The sequence below is a fragment of the Vanrija albida genome, assembly GCF_041260175.1.
Source record: "Vanrija albida strain AlHP1 chromosome Unknown contig_3, whole genome shotgun sequence".
Lineage (NCBI taxonomy): Eukaryota > Fungi > Basidiomycota > Tremellomycetes > Trichosporonales > Trichosporonaceae > Vanrija > Vanrija albida.
In genome coordinates, this window is record NW_027191422.1 from 3,080,626 (window position 1) to 3,104,212 (window position 23,587).

General features: G+C 63.1%; 8 protein-coding genes across 8 annotated transcripts; 3 read left to right on the forward strand and 5 right to left on the reverse strand.

Moving 5' to 3' along the window:
* Nucleotides 1–494: 494 nt before the first annotated feature.
* Q8F55_004526 (uncharacterized protein) lies at nucleotides 495–2,318 on the forward strand (the record flags this gene model as incomplete). Its single annotated transcript, XM_069353039.1, has 5 exons — nucleotides 495–735; nucleotides 773–1,108; nucleotides 1,141–1,424; nucleotides 1,457–1,772; nucleotides 1,819–2,318. 5 exons carry the CDS (start codon nucleotides 495–497, stop codon nucleotides 2,316–2,318), a joined length of 1,677 nt encoding a protein of 558 aa, XP_069210457.1.
* A 66-nt stretch (nucleotides 2,319–2,384) lies between these two features.
* On the reverse strand, nucleotides 2,385–4,915 carry Q8F55_004527 (uncharacterized protein; the record flags this gene model as incomplete). Its single annotated transcript, XM_069353040.1, has 3 exons — nucleotides 2,385–2,987; nucleotides 3,023–4,249; nucleotides 4,283–4,915. The coding sequence occupies 3 exons, from the start codon at nucleotides 4,913–4,915 to the stop codon at nucleotides 2,385–2,387; spliced, it is 2,463 nt and encodes an 820-aa protein (XP_069210458.1).
* A 694-nt stretch (nucleotides 4,916–5,609) lies between these two features.
* Nucleotides 5,610–8,535, reverse strand: Q8F55_004528 (uncharacterized protein; the record flags this gene model as incomplete). The annotated part of the gene is made up of 14 exons (XM_069353041.1): nucleotides 5,610–5,624; nucleotides 5,671–5,753; nucleotides 5,791–5,869; nucleotides 5,915–6,780; nucleotides 6,827–6,945; nucleotides 6,983–7,135; nucleotides 7,177–7,426; nucleotides 7,463–7,515; nucleotides 7,551–7,592; nucleotides 7,628–7,725; nucleotides 7,764–7,825; nucleotides 7,869–7,986; nucleotides 8,021–8,085; nucleotides 8,133–8,535. 14 exons carry the CDS (start codon nucleotides 8,533–8,535, stop codon nucleotides 5,610–5,612), a joined length of 2,406 nt encoding a protein of 801 aa, XP_069210459.1.
* Nucleotides 8,536–9,512: 977 nt separating this feature from the next.
* On the reverse strand, nucleotides 9,513–9,866 carry Q8F55_004529 (uncharacterized protein; the record flags this gene model as incomplete). The annotated part of the gene is made up of 1 exon (XM_069353042.1): nucleotides 9,513–9,866. One exon carries the CDS (start codon nucleotides 9,864–9,866, stop codon nucleotides 9,513–9,515), a length of 354 nt encoding a protein of 117 aa, XP_069210460.1.
* Nucleotides 9,867–10,440: 574 nt separating this feature from the next.
* Q8F55_004530 (uncharacterized protein) lies at nucleotides 10,441–11,799 on the reverse strand (the record flags this gene model as incomplete). The annotated part of the gene is made up of 4 exons (XM_069353043.1): nucleotides 10,441–10,584; nucleotides 10,636–10,933; nucleotides 10,968–11,428; nucleotides 11,464–11,799. 4 exons carry the CDS (start codon nucleotides 11,797–11,799, stop codon nucleotides 10,441–10,443), a joined length of 1,239 nt encoding a protein of 412 aa, XP_069210461.1.
* A 1,529-nt stretch (nucleotides 11,800–13,328) lies between these two features.
* On the forward strand, nucleotides 13,329–15,225 carry Q8F55_004531 (uncharacterized protein; the record flags this gene model as incomplete). The annotated part of the gene is made up of 8 exons (XM_069353044.1): nucleotides 13,329–13,579; nucleotides 13,615–13,646; nucleotides 13,691–13,942; nucleotides 13,996–14,134; nucleotides 14,180–14,403; nucleotides 14,444–14,569; nucleotides 14,603–15,007; nucleotides 15,041–15,225. 8 exons carry the CDS (start codon nucleotides 13,329–13,331, stop codon nucleotides 15,223–15,225), a joined length of 1,614 nt encoding a protein of 537 aa, XP_069210462.1.
* A 144-nt stretch (nucleotides 15,226–15,369) lies between these two features.
* Nucleotides 15,370–17,226, reverse strand: Q8F55_004532 (uncharacterized protein; the record flags this gene model as incomplete). The annotated part of the gene is made up of 6 exons (XM_069353045.1): nucleotides 15,370–15,679; nucleotides 15,726–15,843; nucleotides 15,879–16,148; nucleotides 16,189–16,632; nucleotides 16,682–16,997; nucleotides 17,032–17,226. The coding sequence occupies 6 exons, from the start codon at nucleotides 17,224–17,226 to the stop codon at nucleotides 15,370–15,372; spliced, it is 1,653 nt and encodes a 550-aa protein (XP_069210463.1).
* Nucleotides 17,227–19,579: 2,353 nt separating this feature from the next.
* Q8F55_004533 (uncharacterized protein) lies at nucleotides 19,580–23,349 on the forward strand (the record flags this gene model as incomplete). The annotated part of the gene is made up of 9 exons (XM_069353046.1): nucleotides 19,580–19,824; nucleotides 19,873–19,904; nucleotides 19,969–20,583; nucleotides 20,630–20,755; nucleotides 20,805–20,920; nucleotides 20,967–21,196; nucleotides 21,251–21,309; nucleotides 21,355–21,495; nucleotides 22,694–23,349. 9 exons carry the CDS (start codon nucleotides 19,580–19,582, stop codon nucleotides 23,347–23,349), a joined length of 2,220 nt encoding a protein of 739 aa, XP_069210464.1.
* Nucleotides 23,350–23,587: the final 238 nt, after the last annotated feature.

The following is a 23,587-nucleotide window of genomic DNA, read 5'->3' on the forward strand; positions in this document are numbered from 1 at the left end:
TGGCCGTGCCAAAGGTACCTCGTGGCGCGAAGATACGACGGCAGCGATGATTGTCACGCCATGTGTCTCTGAGTAGCCGACGGCACAGTATCGCATATCAAGCTTGGGCCAAGGATGTCGCGATCCCCGACCTCCGTCCGACCTCGGTGCACCCACTTCCGGGAGCGACAACCACGGCCCTGGGGGCGATCGGATCTCTCCAGACGTGGCAAAAGTTCAGTAAACGACTTTCACGACACACTTAGCTCTGTCGTGGCACAGCAGGCGACGCTGGGGCAACGATGCCAACGCACATAGGGTATGCTAGTCGTGCTCGCGGAGCACGTCGTCATGCGTGGCGATGTCCCACGTCAATGACGCCAGAGGGAGCCAACCATGTGTCGTGGAGGACGACGAGGAGCGGATTGACAGCGGCGACATCGAGCAATGCAACGCCGAGCAACTGATACAAAGGCCAGCGGAGCGTGAGGCTGTCTGCTCACAACTCGCCAAGAATGTCTCGCCCCTCCTCTGAAAAGTCGTCGTTCATCGACCCGTCCGCCGGCGAGCGCCATTTCATCCACGCGCAGCTCGACTACGTCGGCGAGAAGGGCGGCAACGAGGCGGAGGAGACGATCCAGACGACGGCGGGTGCCCCTGTCGAAGTGCGCAACCCCCTGGGCTATAACGTCGGCTACTGGACCACGCTGCTGATCAACGTGAGCCACCTGGTCGGCACGGGCATCTTCTCAACGCGTGGGTGTCTCCTCGGCCCCCCTTCCCTAACCCGCAGCCTCCAACATCCTGACGCAGACCGGCTCGGTCGGTCTCTCCCTCATCTTCTGGGTCATCGGCTTCCTCATCAACCTCACCGGCATCAGCGTGTATCTCGAGCTGGCGTCCTACTTTCCCTCGCGCAGCGGCTCGGAAGTCGTCTACCTCGAGCAGGCGTACCCGAAGCCCAAGTATCTGTTCCCGATCGCCTTCGCCGTCAACGGCGTGCTCCTGACGTTTTCGTCGAGCAACGGCATCGTGTTCGCACAGTACATCTTTCGCGTGGCCAACGTAACCGCGAGCCCGTGGGCCCAGAAGGGCGTCGCGATAGCCGGCATGACACTCGTGTGTGCTAGTACGTCGCGTGCTGTTCGGCGCTCACCCCAGCGATTATCGCGAGCACCAAGTGGTCCCTGCGCATCATCAACGCCTCGGGCGTGCTCAAGCTCGCGACGCTCCTCTTCATGACCGTCACCGGCTTCGTCGTGCTCTCCGGGCGCACCCGCGTCCCCGAGCCCAGAGCCAACTTCCACGACGCGTTCAAGGGCACGAGCAAGGACGCGTACTCGCTCTCCAACGGCCTCGTCTCCGTCCTCTTCGCGTACGGCGGCTATGCGAACTCGTTCAACCTCGTCAACGAGGTCAAGGACCCCATCCGCACCATCAAGAAGGTGAGCAGGCCTCCACGCCACGCTGACGCCAGACCGCCAACACGGCCCTCGTCTCCGTCGCCGTCCTCTACCTCCTCGTCAACGTGGCCTACCTCACCGCCGTGCCAGCAGCGGACATCAAGAAGTCGTCCCAGACCACGGCAGCCCTCTTCTTCAAGAACGTCTTTGGAACCACGGCCGCCCAGGTCCTCTCCATCATCCCCGCCCTCTCAGCCCTCGGCAACATGCTCGCGAGCGTCACGGCCAACTCGCGCATGATCCGCGAGATTGGGCGGCAGGGCCTCCTCCCCTTCCCGCGCTTCTGGGTCTCCACTCGCCCCTTCGGTACCCCGCTCGGCCCGCAGGGTCGTCATCTGGCTCATGACGACCCTCATGATCTCGGCGCCGCCCGCAGGCCAGGCGTTCAACTTCCTCGTCGCGCTCAAGTCGTACCCCGACTCGTTCTTCCTCGCCCTCATGACCCTCGGCCTCTTCCTCATCCGCAGGCAGCGCGCAGCAGCCGACCTCCCGCCAACGCAGTACCGCTCGTGGTCGTGGGTCGCGGGCGTCTTCTTCGCGGCCAAGGTCTTCCTCCTTGTCATGCCGTGGGTCCCGCCCAAGGGCACGCTCAAGAGCACATCCTTCGGCTTCTTCTACGCGACCTCGTCGCTCACTGGCCTCGGGATCATCGGCCTCTGCGGGCTGTACTACCTCCTCTGCACGCGCATCCTCCCCCGACTAGGCGGCTACCAGATCCGCCAGACCGTCATTCAGCTGGACGACGGGGCGCTGAGCAGCTACATGCTCAAGGTGCCCAACGCGGACATCGACGAGTGGGACCGCAAGCACGACCCGTCGGGCCGCTCCATCGACGGCCGCAGCGAGGACGAGACCAGGACTGTGAACGTGGTGTAGGCGATGGTCATAGGATGTGCGAGCACTTCAGACGCTTCTTCATATTCCTATGCTACAACCATGCTGCTACACAAGCTCAAACGCCTCGGTCACCCCCTCAAACGGCACGATCCGACCCGAGCCTGACGCCTTCCTGTCGCCGTAATAGCGGAAGCGGTACGTCCCCCGTCCTGCACCATCGCCCGTGTCCCAAGCGATCTCAACCGTGCTCGCGCCCCAGAGAATGTCGGTGCGCGTCCAGGTAAAGGTGAGGAACCAGTCAGCGTCGCTGCGGACGCGTGCCCACGACCCGTCGCCTTGCAGCTGCTCCACAGCGGCGAAGGTGCCCTCGAGGCGGAGGTTGTTGCGGGGGTTGGCGCCGACAAACACCGCCTTGGCCACCTCGCCGCGCATGTACGTCGCATTCGGCGCCGAAACCACCTGCCCCATCGCCTTCCCGAGCGGCGGGTTGTCGTACACCACACCAGGGGACAGGCTGAGGCTCTTGGGCGCACGGTTGTCTGGCGGCGATGGGCCGAGCGGGAGCGCGCCGTTCGCTGCGGTCGGGGAGAGCGCGCCAATCGCGCTCACCGTCAGGTTGATGTACGCGTCGAGCGTGTGCCGCCCAAATAGCGTCGACGCGCCCTCGTACCGCTGGACGTCGTATTCCTCCGGTGTGGCGACGTAGTGCTGCCGATCAGCGGTGTTATGCGGACGCAACTCACGCTGTAAGTGTTCGACGGGCCACCGAGGACGACGATGGGCTCTCCGCCAACGATACTCGCGGCTGCGCGCTTGACGGCTGCGCGCCACCGCCGCCCGCTCATCGTCGTCGCCTCGGCCGGCGCGATGATCATGACGAGCTGGCCCACGCGGAGCATCTGGATATCGACAATGTTCGCGCTCCACGCGTACGGCCAGTCCATCTCCCCGACATCGATGAGGATGTTCTTCACGCCCTGGCACTCCTTCTGCCGCGCGCTTGGGGTCTTGAGCGCCTTGGTCACAATCTTCCACACGGGGTTGTGGTTCGCGCCCCCGGTGTGACTCTGCACAAAGTCGGCGATACCCGGCCCGTCGGTCGTGCCCGCGGCGAATGAGTACCCCAGGGCGCCGGGACATGTCTGGGCCCACGAGCCGTCGGGGAGCGGGAAGGAGAAGTACCGCAGGTCCTTGAAGAAGTGGAAGGACTTGACGGTCGGGCCGACGAGTGGAGTGGACACCGATGAGACGTGGACACTGGAGCAGATCCACACCCACGCGCGGTACGGGCTCCATGACAGGAGGGAGAGGGGTCCGGTCAGCAGCCCCATCCACCAGGACCCGGTGTCGAGGTGCGGGAGGTTCCAGTCCGGTAGCCGTGGCCGCCGGAGACTGCAGATACGGAGCAGGAAGCCCTGCGCCGCGCGGCTCTGGGCGAGCAGAATCCCCTTGCTCGCCGCGTACTGCCGCCTCCCCATCTCAAAGCAGGACTCGACGCCTTTGTCGCCCGTGGCGTGTCGCGGTCCGCGGCCATGACACTTGCGCACCGTCCCGTCACTGCACGTGCTCTTCTCGAGTGTGCATGTCTGCTCGGACCCGTCCTCACACCACTGACCAAGGACGTTCGGTGACACGTCGCCGACGTTGGCCTGCGAAAAGCCCGCGACGAACTCGGGCGCGGCGGACGGGTCCGCTGCCATGTCCCGCTCGAGCAGCCACGCGGCCACGCCCTTGTTGTCCCCCGACACGAGGCTGTTCCGGCTGCTGACCGACGTCCCGTGCACGGCGTACCAATTGAGCACGCCGACCAGCTTCGAGTCGGACGCCCGCCGGATGGACAGGAGCGTCATCTGCGTGTCGGTCGAAGAGTCGTACGCCTCCCGCTCGGCCGCCGGGTTGGCAAGGTACGCAAAGAGCGAACGGTTGATGTTGCCGTCCTTGACATCGGCGTACCCGACGTCGATGTAGCCCTGGTGTCAGCGTGTGCCGACGCGTCACCCTACCTCTTGCAGACTCTCATGGGCGCGCCGTATACTCAACACAGCGCCCTCGATCTGGGCGTTCAGGCTCTGCTCGTTGAGACCGAGACTGACAACCTGCGGAAGCATGTAGTTGTGGTACCCCGCCGGGCCCGAGTGGCTGTGGGTCGCGGTGAGGGCGATGTTTTGGGTATTGTACACGGCGTACTCCGGCCCGAGCTTCTCCAGCTCCTCGATGATCCCCCTCCGCACGGCCGTGTCGCCCATCGCGACGTCGAGGACGAGGTAGACGATCCGGTCCTGCGGCGTGTTGACGCTCCCGAAGATGAAGGCGCGCGAGTACAGGCGCTGTCGGAGCCCGCCGCCGACCTGGTCAAGCCCCTTTGCGTAGCCGGCGAGCGGGAGCTCGACGACCGGGCCCGTGATGTCGGCCTTGCCCACGCCGACGAGGTACTTGTCGCCCTTTGCGGCGGCCGGGATGCCGATGAGGACGACGGCGAGGACGGCGAGCTGGGTACGCGTCGGCCTCCATGGCTTGCGCGGGACGACGAAGACCGCAAAGGCGGCCGCGGCGGCCGGGAGCCCGAGGAGGAGCAGCGTCAGCACGACGAGGAAGGCTGGGAGCCGTCGCCATGGTCGGTGCGGACGCACGAGCATGGCGAGAGAGTGTGGTGGTGCTGGGTGGTGCGCGGCGGGGGGCTATCGGCCTTTAATATCCGCTCCCAGCCTGCGGTGGCGGGGATGAGGTGTCCCCCCTCCACTCGTCGATGAGGTATGCCCCGTCCGTGGTGGGACTGGATTTCTCAACATTTCCTTCAAATAGAAGGGCGTGCCTGGGTCCTGGGACCGGATGCGGATGCGTCGGAAGCGGATCGGATGGGCGGGATGAGCGAGGATGCTGGGCGATGACGAGGTCGACGAGGAGAGATGGTTGCAGAGTGAAGGTTGACTGGAATGAGCAGATTAGATTGTGACTGATCAACCTGCCAACCCGCCCAGCAGTGTTCCAACTGTTCCAACCCCCGTCGTGGATTCCTTGACCGTTGCTTCTCCTTCTGTCTTACGGTCACTACCAGCGTCATCTTTCACCGCCTGCCCACTTTGTGCGACACCAGATGAAGCACCTCCGCCCCTCCGCCCACCATTCCCACTCCCACCCACCCTCCGACCAGCAAACAAGACCCAGTTCCCACCACACCGGCGGAATGGAACCAAACTGATGCAGTAGCCAAGTACGCCGGACACCACGCCCCCGTCATGAACGAACAACGCAATGCATAGGCGTAACAATAGAGGGAAACGAGATGAGCTTTTTCACGCCCTTCACTGCGATATCAGTAGTGGGGGTGGTTTAGCGGGGCTGGAGCTGTGCATGGATTAGCAAGTGATGAGGGGACGAGTGAGCGACATACCGAAGGGTGGCTGCCAGTACTGCCGGGGGCACGAGTGTGCTTGTTGGCGACCTGAGTCACCGGGGCGGCGTCGTTGGCGTAGCCTGCTCGTCAGCGCCAACCAGCAGAAGCTGTACTCACTGTCGCTGTTGTACCAACCAGCGTGGTCATGGGTGGGAGAAACGGGGCGCTTGTGGATCTTGCGGATGAAGAACCAGACCTGGGCAGGTAAGCAGGTGGTACTAGGTGATCACGGAGAACCTACAGCGAGACCAATAATGGCCAGGCCACCGACGATGGCGCCGACCGCGATACCGGCGCGAGCACCAGTCGACAGGCCGCTGGCCGACGAGTGGTTGCCCGAGCCACCGTTACCGTTACCATTGCCATTGCCGTTGCCGTTGCCGCCCTTGCCACCGCCAGTGTCGGTACTGTTGCTGGCCGGGGCCTTGCCGACAGCCCAGTGCTGGCCCTTGATGATGTCGGCACCCTTCTCGGCAATACCATAGGCGGTAGCCATGAGGTGGGCGCTGATCTCAATGGGGATGATGGACGAGTCGAGGACGCGCACATTCTTAGTGCCGTAGACGACGAGGTTGGTGTCGACGACACCACCACTGTCCCTGGGGAGCATGGCAGTAGTGCCCATGGGGTGGAACTCTGTGCCGGCAACTTGCTTGATGTAAGTGGTCAAGGCATCGCCCGTGATGTTGGCACCGGGGTGCGACTCGGCGGTAAGCACTCCGGCGAGCGGCTGGGTGGCGGCGAGCTTGCGGACCCATGCGATACCAGCGTGGGCAAGTGCAAGGTCCGTGTCGACGCCGAAGAAGGCGGGGTCGATGAGAGGGGCGGCAAAGGGGTCGGCCGAGGCGATGAAGACCGTGCCGCGAGCGTATTCGTGCTGGAGGGCAACCTGGATGACAATGTTGTTGGGGTTGGCGCCCCAGAGGTGGAGAATGACCTCGAACTGGCCGACCTTGGTTGTGAGCCACTGCTGCTGCACAGCATATTGAGCAGCGAGGCCCTTCTGCACACTGGCGGGGAGAGCATGTTTGGCAGTGACGGCAGCAACGGTGGCGTTGATGTCGATGGTACCGATGGTGACGGCGTTGGCATCGGCGGCGGTGATGTCTGGGGTGCGTCAAGTACCGCTCCGGAATCAGAGCGATCCACTTACAGCCGGTGGCCTCGTTGACGTAGGTGAGGGGGCCAGTGCGGTTGGCCTGCCAGATGGCAAGCGCCTCGTCCTGAAGAGTGGTGTTCATGGCGAGGTTGTACCACGTCTCCACACCGGGGCTCGGAATTTAGCGGAAGAAGACCATGGCACACCTACACGGTGTCGAACTGGAGGTTGAACGCGACGTGGTCTTGGAGGTTGTAGCCGACAGGAACGTCGACGACTGGGCTGATGCCGAGGGGAGTGAGGATGTCAGAGGGTCCAACTCCCGAAAGCTGGAGGATCTTAGGGGTGCCAACGGTGCCCGAGCTGTGTGGGTCAGCGACACGCAGTTGGTAGCTGGCACTCACGTAACGATAACCTCCTGGGTGACGTTGACGGTGTAGAGCGGAGCACCGGGAGCGGCCTGGAACTGAACGCTAGTAGCGGCGACATTGCCCTTGGCGTCCTTGGTGCTGTTGAAGGTAATCTTGGTGACTTGTTGGCCCGTCAGGATGACGAGGTTGGAGCGCGGAGGCGCGGCCTGGATGTAACCGGTAAGCGAGTGCGAACGGGTTTGGTTGACGGGGTTGAGGGTGGATGCGGTGATGGTCACACCGTCTGGTGGGTCAGTGAGGCGTGGCATCGTCAACCCACGGGTATCGCCATCATTGAGGTCCTTTGCGGTGAAGCCGAGTGCCTGCCAAGTACTGGCCGTCAGCGCTGTCCGGTGGCGACGGCTTACGGGACCCAGTTTGCGGTGATGGGGTAGATGTGCTTGCAGTAACTGCGACCGTCAGTTATGTCGAAGCAGGGACCCACCCAATCTGGATTGGACCGCCCTTGCCATGAGCAGAAGGGTCGGACGGAATGTGGAATTCAGACGCCTGTTCAGCAGGGGGAGGGACAAAGTTCTCAGACTGGATGTGAGCTCATGATCCGGCAGCCTCGAGCTCACCTTCTTGATGTACTTGTCCACCTCTGCCCAGTTCCAAGTCTGTTCACCGCCCGGGTTGAGGGCTGACACGTCAGTCCAAAGCTCGACGGGCACATGCCCACTTACCGGCCCAGCTGTCATACTCCTGCGCGCTGGCACGGCCCCAGAACAGACCATTCACAGCGGCCGAGCCTCCAAGACCACGCCCCAGTGGCCAGGACTTCTGGACATTGTTGCAGTCGGTCTGGCATCAGATGGGCTCCCCGTGGCACCCTTACTTGGTTGACAGTGGTGAAGTTCCAGCCGTAGGACGTCCTGGTAAGTCCCTTCATGTAACTGAAACCTGGGGGGGTGTTAGGTGGGTCATCGGACGTCGAACACGACACCTACCGGGAACCTCCTCCTGAAGCGCAACATCCGAGCCATCACCACCGGCCTCGACGACGAGGACGGTAAAGTTGGACCACTCGCTAAGCCTCGCGGCGGCGGTGAGGCCAGCCAGACCGCCACCGACAATCACAAAGTCAAAGTTCTTGCCGGCGACGTCGGCGACGTTGCTGGTGATGCTCCGCTTAAGAAGGTGGTGGGGGAGGTTGTCATAGGGCGAGTCGGCACGCTCTTGGTGGTTGTAGGTATCGGAATCGAGAGGAGAACGAGCGAGGGGGAGAACTGGCTGGGCAATCGAGTCAGAACGGCCGGCGCGGCCTGCGCCGCCCCGACCGCCCTGCCCAAGTCCGAGGACCGGAACAGTCGACGATAGAGCAGCGAGCGTGAGTATGAGCGTATGAAGCATGTAGTTGAGAATAGCGTGAGCGCAGGCGGAGGGAAAAGAGGGTGCTGTTTTCTGACGAGTGTTTTGTTGAAACTCGAAGAGGACCACATGATGCTCTTGAGAAGCAACGCGGTGGTCGCGACCGAGCGATGCGAGCAGGCGAGCGCGTCGTTCTGGCCTTCGCACGCTCGGATGGCCACCCGCGTGGGTGAAACGAGCTGCTGACAGCCAGCGGCGTGCTCGCTCGTAATCGGCTATGGGGGAGATGAAACACGCGGTCAGACGTGAGCATGGGCCACATTGCAGTGCGATGCGGCCAGCTGCATGGGTTTGATATCGGGGAGCTTGCCGGCGCGCCGTTGATGGGACCTGGCGGCAAGTCCGAGAGCCAATGCTCGTGGGCGAGCGGGCGGGAAGACGTGCTTTCGGGGGTGTAGATAGGCCGCTCGATGTCTCCAACAGGTCAGCTGAGCCCGGTGCTGCAGGTGTTAGCACTCTTGGCACGGTGAGGGGAAGATGGTCAGTGCGAGGCAAGTGCCCGTTAATCCGGGTCTCTGTGCCCCGTGTGCGTGGAGCATGTGCTTGAGACACCTGGGTGAGCGATAAAGCGGTGATATGGGAGCCGGTGATGGGCAGATAAGAGAAGGCGATGTGAAGGAAGGTGAAATGGAGCGCGCCGAGAAGAGGGGAGGGCGATCCCCCCCGCCCACTGCTCGCCCTTGTCGGCATCGGCGTTGGGTGGCGTCCCCACCAAGCCACCCCCACCCTTCGACCCACACATGTTGGTCCTGCCTCGCCGCATCACACCATACTGGTACATACATACACCTTTGACGTTCTCGGCCCCCCGATTATCCTCGAACGCAAGCTTGGGCGCTCGGATCCCCTTCATTGTCAGCCAGGCGCCCTGCATCACGGGACTCACCGTTCTCACGCCTGTGAGGGAGAGGTCCGTCCGCCGCACCGTGCGAGCACGAGCCTGCTCGCCCACGACAGTCTCAAGCAGCCATGAGGGGTTTCTGGGCCGCGCTGTCGGACAGGAGGGAGTCTGGTACCCGCTGGTCGTTCTCGACGGGCACGCGCAGCTCGTTTACTGGGGCATCGTGGAGGAACGCATCTCGGAGCGCACCCGCTACGGCCCAGAACCGCCCAGTCGCATAGTCGATGAGGAAGTACTCGCCCGCGGCGGGCGAGTAGACCCGGAGGTCCAGTGTCTCTTGGAGCGCTGCGAGCGCCGCGGTGGTGGTGAGCTGCCGGCCGTGGGGAGGGTGCGAGTCGGTGGGCAATGGGACGGCGGCCGCCGCGCGTGCCAAGACGAGTGCGATGAGTCCGAGCGAGAGGTGTAAGCGCATTGTGGGTGGTGGAGATTGAAGTGAGATGGGCAATGAGATGAGGGAGTCGAGGAGCTCGTCAACTAGGTCAGCCGTGGTTGGGCACACTCATGCCAGGTCATTGGTGCTAGAGTTTGCCGGGACGTCATAGAGTTCAATGTCAGGACGGGGGCCAAGAGGGCAAGACGAGGCAAGACGAGATGAGGCGTCTCGGGGAGAGTTAGTTTGGCTTGAAGTGAAACGGCAGGGTGGCGCCAAACAAGGCCGAAACCGGGCGGGCACCAGACCATGACAAGCAGCCGGCGCCTTCACCAAGGCGGCCGCAATGAGAAGCGCCGTTGGTGAACAGTGCTTGATGCCATGAAGAGCCCATGCACAACTCACAGATGTTCAGCCTCCGCCACCTTGCTTCCCAAACCAACGGCGCCGAGGCCATGGCGGCAAGTGCGATGGCAATGGCCCACACTCAACCAGCCGTCTCCGACGTCATCGCCGAACAACCAGCATCCCGTCCTCACTCTTTTTTCGGATACGGTCCGAAGTCCCCACTTGATCCCATTGATACTCCATGTCCGCCTACAACTCGCTACAACGTCTAATACCTGTGGGGGAGGTCCTGGCCGTTCAAGAACCCGTCGATCTGGAGCGCCTCGGCGCGGCTGACGCTCTTGGGGTCGTAGTAGGGCTTCTCGGCCAGCGACGACACACGGGTGCCGTGACGCTCTCCCTCGTAGTCGAACTGCCGCTCGTCAGCTCGCTTCCCCCACCGTCACCTTCCCCCCGCACTCACGCTGACGGTGTGGATCGTGGTCCTGTTGTCCCAGATGGCCGAGGTTCCCGGCGTCCACTTCCAGCGCACCTGGATGTCGGTGGAGCGCTCGAAGATGTTGTGGAGGTACTCGAGGAGTGCATCCGACTCGGCCTTGTCGAAGCCCTCAATGCCGACAGTGTGCGAGCGGTTGACCCACAGCGACTTCCAGCCAGTCACGGGGTGGGTGCGGACCAGAGGGTGGACGCGGAGCACGTACTTCAGGCCGCCCTCGGGGTCGTTCTCGTCCTTGTACTGGTGGGCCGACTTGTACACGCCGCTAACGGGTCAGCTTGCTCTCCGCTCGCACTCACTTCAACCCGTCGATCAGCTTCTTGAACGCAGGCGAGAGCTTGTCGTACGCCGCGTAGCCGCTGGCCCACAGCGTGTCGCCGCCGACCCTGGGCACCGTGTCCTGGTGCAGGTGGGTGTAGCCGGGCGGGTAGGGCTCGTGAACGAGGTCGGTGTGCCAGCCAAAGCTGAGCTTCTCCGAGGGGTAGGGGCGGCGGAAGTTGCGCTGGGTGCGGGCCGCGCTGTTGTCCTTGCGGCCGTCGGCCCAGATGAGCGTGATGCCGCCGCCGAGGCCGGGCACCTGCGCGACCTGGGGGTGACGCTCGATCTCGCCGTCGCCGAGGTAGACCCCGAGGGCCTGCTGGGCTTGGGGCGTGAGTTGCTGGTCGCGGAAGAAGACGATCGAGCGCTCGGCGACGAGGAGTGCGAGCTCATCCTTCTGCTGGTCGGTGAGGTCCTCGAGCTGGAGGCCGACGATCTCGGTCTGGCTGTCAGCTTGGCCCCGGGGCGGACACGTACGCCAATGTGCGTGGTCAGGTCGTTAACCTCCTTGGCGGCGCCGAAGAGCGCCTTCTTCTCCTTGTCGGCACGGGTGCCGGGGTCGACGTACGTCCTGTCGCCGCGGGCCTCCTCGCGGATCTTGGTAACATCCTGCACGAACTCAGGCTTGGGAGGGAAGAACGGGTATCCCTTGGAGAGGTCGATGCCGGCGCGGGCGTAGCGCCTGAGCGTGTTGTCGGGCGGGAGGATGAGTCCGGAGTCGGTCTTGGCGATCTCCTGGAGCTGGGCCTTGAGGGCCGAGATGTCCTCGAAGGACGACTGGGCGGGAGCGGTCTCGACTGCGATGGGAGCCATTTTGTTGGTGCTGTGGGTCCAGATGGACGGTCGAGCAGCGCCTTCATATACTGCTCGACCGAGACGACTCGCGGTTGATTGCTAAGTCGCTCTGGCACAACATTGCCATCAGTCGCAATGGTAGCTACTGACCACTGCTGGCAGTGAGCGGAGCGAGCACGCACAAGTGAGTGCGTCTGAGGATGAGGTTCCTCTCGGCGATCTCCGTCAGGCGGCATACTTGTATCGACCCGTCGTCAATGTCGCTAAGGTCGGCGAGGATGCAAGCAAGAACCTGGCTGGGGCAGGTGGCATTGCATACTGGGCGGCGTCGGTGGTGAGCTGTGTCGTGCCAGTGCCATCGTAGCACGAGCTTGTTGTGGGGGATGTGGAGGCGAGGAGCGAGGCCGCACCTCGGCGACGACTCGGCGACGGCTCCGCGACTGTCGCGACCGACCCGAACGAGGTGCGTCCAGCTCGGGTCCCAGGACCCGAGACTGGTGTCGCCGACTCCGCGCTGCACGCCGCACAGAGCCAGACAAAGCTGCACAGCTGGCACCGGCATGACGGAGAAGCAAAACACACAATGACGTTGAAACGCGTACAATGGCGTCATTCCCAACCCTGTCTCGTCTCGCACCCCCACCTCTCCCACCAGGCGCATACCACAACCTATCATCGTCTTGGCATAGAGCTCGAAATGAGCGAGCGAATCGGGGGGCGCGTGGTACCGAATCGTGCGGCGTAGCGCCGGCGGAGGCCTGGCATCCCGAGTTAGGTGCCGAGACGGCTCGGTGTATACGCCGGTCGCTCGGTCTTCAAGCCGCCTGGCAGGGGGGAGTGGCATGGTTAGGCGGATGCAGCAAACATGTTGAGCAATACTCAGAGCTGTATGGTGACAGGCGATGCTTAGGGCGCAGGCCAGATCCCAGAGCCCTTGCCGCGTTATCTAATCGTTGGCGTTGGGACGGTGACGTTGCTTCCAGCCAGCCACTCGGAAGACCTCAAGCTACCACCACATGGTCTCTTGCCCACGTTCACAGCGTGGCTCGGCGGGCTAGCTTACTCCTAGCGACACAATAGCCTTGCAGGGCTTGGCGGCCCTTTTGCCGCTATTTTGCGGAGTGCTATGTGCCAAGAAGGCGCCGCCGGAGAAAGTGCGACTGCACGACACCGCGGACCCGACTCCGACGTCGAGCCGCTCGCTGCCCGACGTCCTTCCGGCCCGGGCGGAGTAGAGGCACTGACCGCTGAGGTACAGCTCTGGTGGGTATTTGACGGATACTTGGCGATGGTTTGACGGACACTTGCCGATGCTCTCGCGCCGAGAACCCTACTCGTCTAGCGCTGTGCCTTGCGCCGACACAATACCATCTAACAAGCCCATGTCGTCAATGATATCAATGGCGACACCAGTCGACAGACGCCAAGTCGGAGATGCGCGTTGATATGCACATCTCAACGGATCGCATGGTCAGCTGAGGATGTGAGAGGCGGACTATAAGTTGGAGTAACACGAGAAAGAGGACACAAGTGGCACAGTAACCAACATGGCGACCAAGACGCTGGCGTATGAAGGCAACCCGCCCGTGCCCGCGCCGGCACGCGACTCGGATACTGCGAGCGTCGAGACGGAGGATATCCACAAGATCGTTAAGCAGACGTGGAAGGGCAGGATATGGGACACGCTCGACCTCCCCAAGGAGGAGCGCAAGCTCATGTTTAAGGTCGACGCGCTCCTGCTGACCTTCGCGTCGCTGGGCTACTTCCTCAAGAACCTCGACCAGACCAACATTAACAAGTGAGTAGTGTCGCGTGGCACTTGCTCATGTCCAGCGCGTTCCTGTCAGGCATGAAGGAAGACCTCCGTGAGTGGTGGCACCGGCCTGCATCCTTGCCCCTAACCCCGCAGACATGCACGGCAACGAGCTCGTGACGGCCGTGTCGATCTGGACGGCGGGCTATGTCATCGGCCAGATCCCATCCAACCTCCTCCTGACTCGTGTGTCACCGCGCTACGTGATCCCCGCGCTCGAGTTCTCGTGGGGCATCGCGACGCTCGCGTCGTACGCAGTCAAGAGCTACAAGGCCCTGTATGGGCTTCGCTTCCTCGTCGGGCTCTTCGAGTCCGGTTTCTACCCCGGAATCCACTATCTCCTGGGTGGTGAGTGGCCCAGATGCGACCTGTGTCAGCGGGAGAGAGAGCTGACGGCTCAGGCTGGTACACGCCCCGCGAGATCGGCAAACGCGCCATGATCTTCTGGCTGGCAGGCTCGATGGGACAGATGTTCTCCGGCTTCCTCCAGGCCGCTGCCTATACCAACCTTAACGGCGTCCATGGCCTCGCCGGGTGGCGGTGGGTACCGCGTCTGATGGAGAAGCGCGGCGCTGACCCGCCCAGGTGGCTCTTCATCATCGACGCCATCATCACCCTCCCCATCGCCCTGTTTGGATTCTTCTTCCTTCCCGGCCTACCGCTGCAGGACAAGAAGGAGTGGTGGCTGACAGAAGAGGAGAACAAGCTCGCCATCTCGCGCCTGACTCGGATCGGCCGCAAGGGCAAGGAACCGTGGACCAAGAACAAGATCAAGAAGCTCTTCTCCACCTGGCACATCTACGTCCTCCGTAAGTACCCACATCCAGCACTTCTCTTCTCACCCCACAGCGCTGCAGTACGTCCTCTGGAACAACGGTGGCATCCAGCAGCCGATGGGATACTACCTCAAGAGCTTCAACAAGAAGCCGCCCCCTGTCCCCGGGCGCAGCTACACCGTGCCCCAGATTAACAACCGTGCGTCCGCGTGCCTCGCGTCGCTGACATAAGTGCCCCTCCCCGCGACGGGTATCCACATCGTGACGGCGCTGTTCTTCGCGTGGCTCGACGACGACGTGTTCAAGGGGCGCCGCTGGCCAACGATGTACATCGGCGCTGTGATCATGCTGGCCGTCGCGATCCCGCTGCGCGTCCTCCCGCTGTACAACAACATCAACGGGCACTTTGCGCTCTACTGGCTCGTGGGCGTCGGCCACTCGGCCGGCCCCCTCATCCTCGCGTGGATCAACCAGATCAATCACGACGACACGGAGAAGCGCGCGCTGCTGATAGCGATGGGCAACGACCTCGCGTACGTCGTGCAGGCTGTCGGCCCCAACTTTTACTGGAAGACGACCGACTTCCCCGCCGCGCGCAAAGGCATGACGGTGGTCATCATCATGCAGGTGTTGCACAGTGAGTGGGGGTGGTGGCCGCGCTGACGCCCAGTCTTGTGGACGACTCTGATCCTCTACTTCCTCCGCCGTGACAAGCGGCGGGCGCAGGAGATCAAGGCACAGCGTGCTGCTGCCGGTGCAGATGTCGACGAGGAGGAGGATAAGGCCAGCTCGGAGGGCGAGCAGGTCGATCGTGAGGTCAAGGATACCCTTGGTGAGGAGGAGAAGAGGGCCTAGTCCCGTCTGCGGGTGGAGACATGGATGGAGTGAATATCTGCACCTGCAGCGTGCACACAACATGGATGTACTCTGCAATGCAACGGGAACTACTCAACAGCTCACATCGGTGTGAACCTTGCTACATATCTTGTTGTCTTCCACCTACACCTTGTTGCCAGTCTTGTCGTAGTAGACGTCGGAAAGGTGCTTGGGCTCGTTGCTGTCCACTTGAGCCACACCGAGGCCGACCGACCGGGCAATCTCGTCGCGGCGCTCGCGCTCCTCTTCGCTCGACTTGTCGTCGAACAGAGCGTCGATCTCCTCGAGGGACAGACCCTTGAGCTCGGGAAGGAAAATGATAACCCAGGCCAGGCACAGCACACAGAAGACCATGAAGACGATGAACGTCTTGTATCCGATGTCCGTGAGCATGATAGGCGTGATTTGGGCCACCGTGAAGTTTGTGATCCAGCTTTTTATGGTCAGCAGACGTCGGCAGGAGGGAGTTGGGTACGCACTTGACCGCTGAAGCGAGACCGACGCTTCTCGCACGCTGGTCGAGAGGGCACGACTCGGCTGCTACGATCCAGCCCACGGGGCCAAAGCCGAAGCCGTAGGACGCAGTGTACCAGAAAACTGAGATCAGCACTAGTCGGCCGTGCGTAACCTACCAAAGACGACGGCGGCGTATCCGGCTCCCTTGTGGGTGGCGAAGTTAGAGCCGAACCTGGCCACGAGGGCGGCGATGATGGCGTGTGAGATGGCCATGCTGGCAGATGCGAAGATGAGAAGTGGGCGGCGGCCCACGCTGTCGGCGAAGAGCGCTCCCGGGATCGTGACGAGGAAGAGGACCACGCCGATGATGCCGGTCGCGAGGAGCGACGTCGTGCCGCCGGTGAGGCCGAGCTGGTCGAAGATGGTAGGGGCATAGTAGAGGATCGCTGACCGTCAGCTTCTGCCACCTTCCCACCTACGACGTACCGTTAATGCCGGAAAACTGCCCGAAAGCCTGGACGAGGGGGCCAAAAGTCGCGCGCTTCCTCAGGCCGGGGGTCGACACCAGGCGCCAGTACTCGCGCATCTCCTCGCGCCATGTGATCTGGGACACGCCGTACCTCCGCTCGGCAATGTCCTTCTGGATGAGACGCTCGGCCCTGAGGCAGGCAAACTCATACTGGACATCGGGGTCGGATGCGGGCTTGGCACGCAGATTGGCGATCACGGCGAGGCATTCGTCCTCGCGGTCGTGGAGCATGAGCCAGCGCGGCGAGAATGGCAGGAAGCGGATGCCGATTGCGAGTACGAGGGCTGGGAGGATCTGAATGCCGAGGGGGACGCGCCAGGCGGCCGACGACTGCCCGGGGTACGTCGTGCCCCCGATGAATGCGGTGCCGTATGCAATCCAGTACGAGATCATGATGCCGACTGGGGGGGTCAGCTCCACAAAGCACTCCACAAAGCACGGCGCGCTCACAGCAAATGGCGACCTGCTGCAGGCCGACGAGCGTGCCACGGATAGCAGCGGGAGCAAGCTCGGCGTTGTACATGGGCACGACGGTGCTGAGGCCACCAACGCCCATACCGGCGAACCAGCGCCCGGCGTAGATCATGCCGACGTTGTACGTCGCCGCCGTCTGGACGATGACACCGGCGATGAAGATGACCGTCCAGAGCGTGATCGAGTGCTTGCGCGAGATACGGTCGCTGATCGGGCCAGCCATCAGCGAGCTCAGGAAGGCGCCGAGCTCGAGGATGGCCGTAAGCATGCCCTTGGTCGCGGAGTTTTCGAGCTGCGCGTCAGAGGTGTGTGGAGAGCCGACTCACAGTGCGCTGGAAGCGGTGGTGGAACTCGGCCTGCACCTGCACATTGGAGAACACGCCCTGGTTGTAGCCGTACAGCACGCCGCCGAGGGCGCTGAACGTCGCCAGGCCGAGACAGCGACGGTTGGACACGAGGAGCTTCCAGCCCGCCTCCTGCGGCTGCCCTTGGCCTGGGGTCATGATTGCGACTGGCGCCATGGTCGGACTTGATGGTTCGAGGTCGTTGAACTTGCGTAGTGGGGCCCAGAGACGAACTGGGGGCGGTGTCCTCACTCTCCAGGCCACCCCGCCGCTCTTGTACTCGCTGCTGGCGGCGCCGAGTCCGCTCATGTGCCCCGCCGTCCCCCACAGCCCCCCGTCGTAGCCGAGAATACTTGTCAGCTGAGCCCCAGGCCGGCGGCAATGGTGAGGACGCAAAGCGCGGCAGGGCAGACAGTGGTAGCGAGCATGACCTTTGAGCGGGACCGCGTCCGCGTAGGGCTAGGCCTGCACCGGGTGAGAGCCGAAGCCGAGCGGGGCCACCAGCCGCCGACTTCGTCGTCCTCGCCCCGGCCAACCCTTCTATCCCCCCTAGAGGGATCTGGGGGATCGACTCGCGGCGACTGCATCCTTATGTACCCTTCACATTCCGGGGGCCGGGTGGATGGATACAGTGGATCTGTGGCCGGTAGCGGAGGCGGCACCGCAGCAGATCTGGGAGGTGGCCCGCCGGGGCGGATGGGGACCCGCGAGCCCGTCGGTCGCCTTCTTTTGCCGGCTGATGCTACAACGACGGGGTGCGTGCTGGTGGAGTCTGGAGGCGTCATCAGAGCGTGCGTGGAGTCTGGAGGCGTCAATAGAACGTGCTGGGCCAGCAGCTGGAGTCAGCGTGAGTGGAGAAAAGTTAACGGGCGGCGGGGCCGCAAGCCGCTCGTCCGTTCCCCGACGGGCCTAGCTCGGCCTTCGGCAGTGTCCGCATGTTCGCGTGCTCGCGGGCCCTGTTGTGCAACAAGTACTCATTGCTAGAGGGGGGCTGGGCGTCATTTTGACGTCGTGGTTTGTAAGGTATCTTGTTGAAGAAGAACAATGGTGGTGTGGAAACGACAACCGACAGAGTGGAGAGGGACAGGTCTTTGCGGGGTATGGCCGGCCGGCATGCCGACGCCTGCCCACCCACCCCCTTCGCCCTCCACTCGATCCCCCCCCCCCCCCCCTGCTACCGGCGGCTGCTACGCTCGAGCCAAGCCATGCCTGCGGCATTGCCGGTTCGGCGACGCCCTCGGCGCTGCCTCCGAGCACCACGAGCCACCCAGGTCTGGCTGGCTTAGGATGGCGACGAAATGCGGCTGATGGCGTCATGACTGCGGTGGCGCTCACTCAGTCCAACTCACCCCCAACCACAACCGCGCCGCGGTCTGGTGTCTCCCGATGCGGGTGCTCCGTCGGGGCTTGGAGCAGACCCGAACGCAGTCGAGTGAGACGAGGGCTGTGCGGAGGGGCAGGGTGGCTATTGACCGACTTGGAGGCTGGGTGAGTGGCCGCCTTTTTACTTTGATTCAGCGGACGGAGCTCAACAAAACGCTTAGGTTTAAACATCTGCATCAGCGGCGTGTTATGATGGAATGTGTGCTGATGTCATTCAAGCATGCACGCAGGCACCTGGTGTGCGAGGCGGAGCGGACTCGCTTGTCGATCGATCCAGCGTCAGCCGCAGCGCGTCGCAAACGGCGGGAAATGACCGCTCGGGTGCCAGAGCCCGACACCGCCGGCCATGGCGAACAGGGCTCCGGTCGACATAGGTGAGGCGACACTGCATCCAAGCTCCCCGTACCCTGGGCTGTAACTCACCTGCCCCTCATAGACCTGCCAAAGCACCAGCACATGTATGACGGAGCCGACCTCGCCACCACGGAGGGCGAGCGGCGCACACGACTTCGTTATCTTATCCGGCACCGACGAGCCCGGCAGCGAGCACGACGAGAACGATGGTCCTCGCGGGCGCCGACCCATCCACGCCGCGGCGCTCTGTACTCCGAGCACCACATACGCTTGGCAATACCATTGTGCTATTCACAGTGCCAAGTCGTGCTTACCGCGCGCGTGTCAAGGCATGCATACCGACAAGACGCCGCATACTGACGTTTGACCCGTCCACCAAGGGTGCAATGGCTCGTCAATCACATCATTTCCCTGAATCATGAGCCACCACAGCCGTGTCGTCGCGTGGCGCTGGCGCCAACGGCTCACTGCTTATCTCCCTGGCCCAGCGCTCGCTCGCTGCCTCGCTCGGACTTGTCCGTGGCGCAGGCCGGGCTGGACGAGGCTAGTCGAGCAGCCGCTGTGCCTTGTGTAAAAGCTTACAAAGGGTAAGCAGAAGAAGACCAATGTCATCAAACGCGGTGAAGGCGTCAACAATGGCGACAAGAGCACGCGACTGAGCGAGCGCGGCTCCGGCGGTTATCGCACGCCGCCCTGCCCGCCCCGAATACCCCGCTCGCCCGACCTGCTGAGCCTGTATAAAGAGACGTGGGCCGAGGCGAAGGTGTAGGCCCAGAGCCCCACCCCCACCACCATGGCGACAAAAACACTGGCATACCAGCCCGGGCGGGAGAGCGCGTCCGATGTCGACGTCGAGAGCGTCACCAAGCCCGTCGACCTCCACCAGGCCATCCAGCCGACCTGGAAGGGCCGGCTCTGGGACACGTTCGACCTGCCGAAAGATGAGCGCAAGCTCATGTTCAAGGTCGACGCCCTGATCCTCACCTTTGCGTCGCTGGGCTACTTCCTCAAGAACCTGGACCAAACGAACATCAACAAGTAAGTTGCCGATGCGCCTCGCGACAGGGCACCTGCTGACCCGTGCAGCGCGTTCCTGTCGGGCATGCAGGAGGATCTAGGTGGGTATCGGTCGGGTGGTCCACCCCCTGTTACTGCCGTCCCAGCCACTAACTTCCGCCCCAGGGATGTACGGCAACCAGCTGGTCACGGCCGTGTCGATCTGGACGGTCGGCTACGTGATCGGGCAGATCCCTTCCAACCTGCTGCTTACGCGTGTGTCGCCGCGGTACGTCATCCCGGCGCTCGAGTTTGGCTGGGGTATCGCCACGCTCGGCTCATACGCCGTCAAGAGCTACAAGGCGCTGTATGCGCTGCGCTTCCTCGTCGGCCTGCTCGAGTCGGGCTTCTATCCAGGCATTCACTACCTCCTTGGCGGATGGTACACCCCGCGCGAGATCGGCAAGCGCGCCATGATCTTCTGGCTAGCCGGCTCCCTCGGCTCAATGTTCTCGGGCTTCCTCCAGGCAGCGGCGTACACCAACCTCCACGGCGTGCACGGCCTCGCAGGCTGGCGCTGGCTCTTCATCATTGACGCGATCATCACGCTGCCCATCGCGCTCTTCGGCTTCGTCTTCCTCCCCGGTCTTCCCCTCCAGGACAAGAAGGAGTGGTGGCTCACCGAGGAGGAGAACAACCTCGCCATCGCGCGCCTCAAGCGCATCGGACGTGCCGGGCGCAAGCCGTGGACCCGCGCCAGGATCAAGGCGCTGCTCTCGTCGTGGCATTTCTACGTCTTGCGTGAGTTGATTGCCTTCGGAACTCGCGAGCGACGCTGACGACTCAGCCCTCCAGTATGTCATCTGGAACAACGGCGGTATCCAGCAGCCCATGGGTTACTACCTCAAGAGCTTCAACAAGAAGCCCGCGCCAGTTCCAGGACGCCACTACACTGTGCCGCAGATCAACAACTGTAAGCGGCGAGATCGTGACTCACTGTGCCCCATCTGACACACGCCCAGTGCCTCTCGTCGCGACGGGTATCTTCATTGTCATCTCGCTCATCTTCGCGTGGCTGTCTGACGGGCCCCTCAAGGGACGTCGTTGGCCATTCATGTACATCGGCGCGTTCTGGCTCGTGAGTGTCTTTCTGCTTCTCGGTGCCGAGTGCTAAACCCGCTCAGCTCGGAATCGCCATCCCGCTCCGAGTCATCCCGCTCTACGACAACATTGAAGCGCACTTCGCCCTGTACTGGCTCACATCGGCCTTCTCAGGTGCTGGCCCCCTCATCCTGGCGTGGATCAACGAGATCAACCAGCACGATACCGAGAAGCGCGCCCTCCTCGTCGCCATGGGCAATGACCTGGCATATGTCGTGCAGGCTGTCGGGCCCAACTTTTACTGGAAGACAACGTGAGTGGGACCGGGGTGGAGCGCACGCAGGGGCCCGACCTGATGTATGGATAGCGACTTCCCGGCCGCCCGCAAGGGCATGACGGCGACCATCATCTACCAGATCCTGCTCAGTGAGTAGCTGAGCGGTCCGCCCGAGACGGCACTAACGGCTCCAGTCATCTGGACCACTCTGATCCTCTTCCTCTTGCGGCGCGACAAGCGCAAGGCGCAGGCGACGGAGGCTGAGCAATCGGACGCGACCGACGGGATCCAGGGTGCAAGTGATGTCAAGGACAAGTATGCCGAGGACGAGGGACGTGGGCAGCCGCTGTAACGACCGCGAGGTGGTCCACGCGGCATCTTGCGCCGGGGGCCTGTGTGGGGATAGTGGACCTGTGCGAGGCACGCTGGAGGCGATAACACGCATATGCGGATGTAGAGACACCGAGGCGTGCGACATGCACAGTAATGTTGTGACCTCGGCTTGCTAGCTGGCCTCGTGCGGCAGGTGCAGCTGCGCTCCACTCTCGGTCGCCCCAGCCAGCCTATCCACTGCAGCACAGAACCACAGAACCGAAGCTGTACCTGTTCACGGATGCCTGCGCGCGTGCGACCGAGCCAAGGGCGACCCAGCTCCGGCGGGACGTCGTGGGCCGCCTTGTTTAGAAGAGGATGCGGCATGTGGCACCCGCCAGTCCCAAAAGTTGTGGAGCGCTGGCCGAGGCTACTGCTACTGTACGCGAGCTCTCGTCGGAGGCACAACAGCCTCCGAGGCATGCCGCCGGTAGATGCTCGGAGGATCCGACGCGGTAACGCTCGCCTGTCGAGTGAGGCCGAATAAGTGCTGCGCGCGCTGCGCGCGCTTTGGCGCACGAGCGGTGATATCATCGGGAGCCGGGCAATGCCAGCCGCTCCACACGGCATGCGTTTCGAGCAAACACGCCGCCGCACGTGTCCTCTCAGGCGGAGCATCACAGGAAGAGCACACCCCGGCCTGGACATGTCGGCGCATTCCATGGCGGGTCCGGCTGCTGGTCGCCGCTGTGGAAGCCTCGACGCGACTAGGAACACTGGGCGGCTTGGCTGGGCGGCTTGGACCCAATCCCAGCCGCCCGCGTTGCCACGTACATATCGTCGTGGTTTAGTCACGACGACGCTACCAGCCCCCGCGTACAACCTGCACGAGGAGATAAAGTGGACCGGCCATGTTAGTGTGTTACTGTCCACGGATTGCCAGGCGGTTGGCAACATTGTTGGCGAGTGAGCGAGCGGCGAGCTGGCCCCCGACGCATGAAACAAGCGGCAAGACCCTTGTCCCCCTCTTCTCCCTGCATCTCCTCCACCGCACCCAATGCCCTTCAGTACACCATTGCGCCTCAATGTCTAGCAGCGGGTCCTCTGGCGCGAATCCCAGCGCGCCGCCGCCATCAGCAGCCGGAGCGTCGCACGCCAGATCATCGGAATCTCGCCGTTCCCATTCGTACTCCAGCCCGGCGACCGCCTCACGCCCGCCAGCGACCACACGCCACGTCTCCTCGTCACCGACCTCGTCAGCATCACACACGCGCTCCTACTCGCCCTCCGAGCTCGACCCGCACACGGTCCCCATCTCCCCCCTGGCAATAGTATTCCACAGCTATGCCGAGCTCGCGCTCGTCTCGTCAACACGCCGCGCGCTCGCGCCGGCCGACGCCGACCGCGAGAGCGAGCGCACGGCCATCCTCGACGGTATCGTGGTCGCGTGGAACGACGAAGACCGCGTCGTGTACGCTGCTAGCGATCCGGCTTTCGGCGCGCTCCTCACTGCTGGGGGGAGCGCGCGCGAGATCAGCTCGGCGATGAGGGAGCTCGGCGCGAACAGCGCCGGCGTGAAGGATGCTCCTGGGGGCGCGGTCGAGGCCGAGGCGCTCGACGCTGCTCTCCAGCGCACGGAGCGCGCCCAGAGAGATGAGGAGGAGAAAGGGAGTGGCGACGCTGCGGGGGACGGGACAGCTCTCCCAACGCCCGGGGGTAGCGGCGCATGGAGCCTCGCGTCGACGGCCGACCATGTGCCGGATCACACGTTCACGCCCCGCACACCCACGGACGACGACGAAATGGTTGGAGCTAGAGCAGTCTATCGCCTCTGCGAGGGATGCTACGCCCGAGGATACCATTTGGAGCAGCCATAGAGTGGAGATGTATGTCCCGGGCCCCGGTAGCCGCGGCAGAGCACGAGCTATTTAAAGGATGCCCGCTCGGGGTCCACACGACGGGGAAATTTCCCCACGACATTTGCGGCCTGCATTGATCACTCTGCTCGACTGACATCTTGGCAGCTGGGACTTGTGGTTGTGGACAATTTCCACCACACCACCCCGCGGTGGCACTCGATTGGCCAACATGACTGCGGTGATGTACCAAACACTT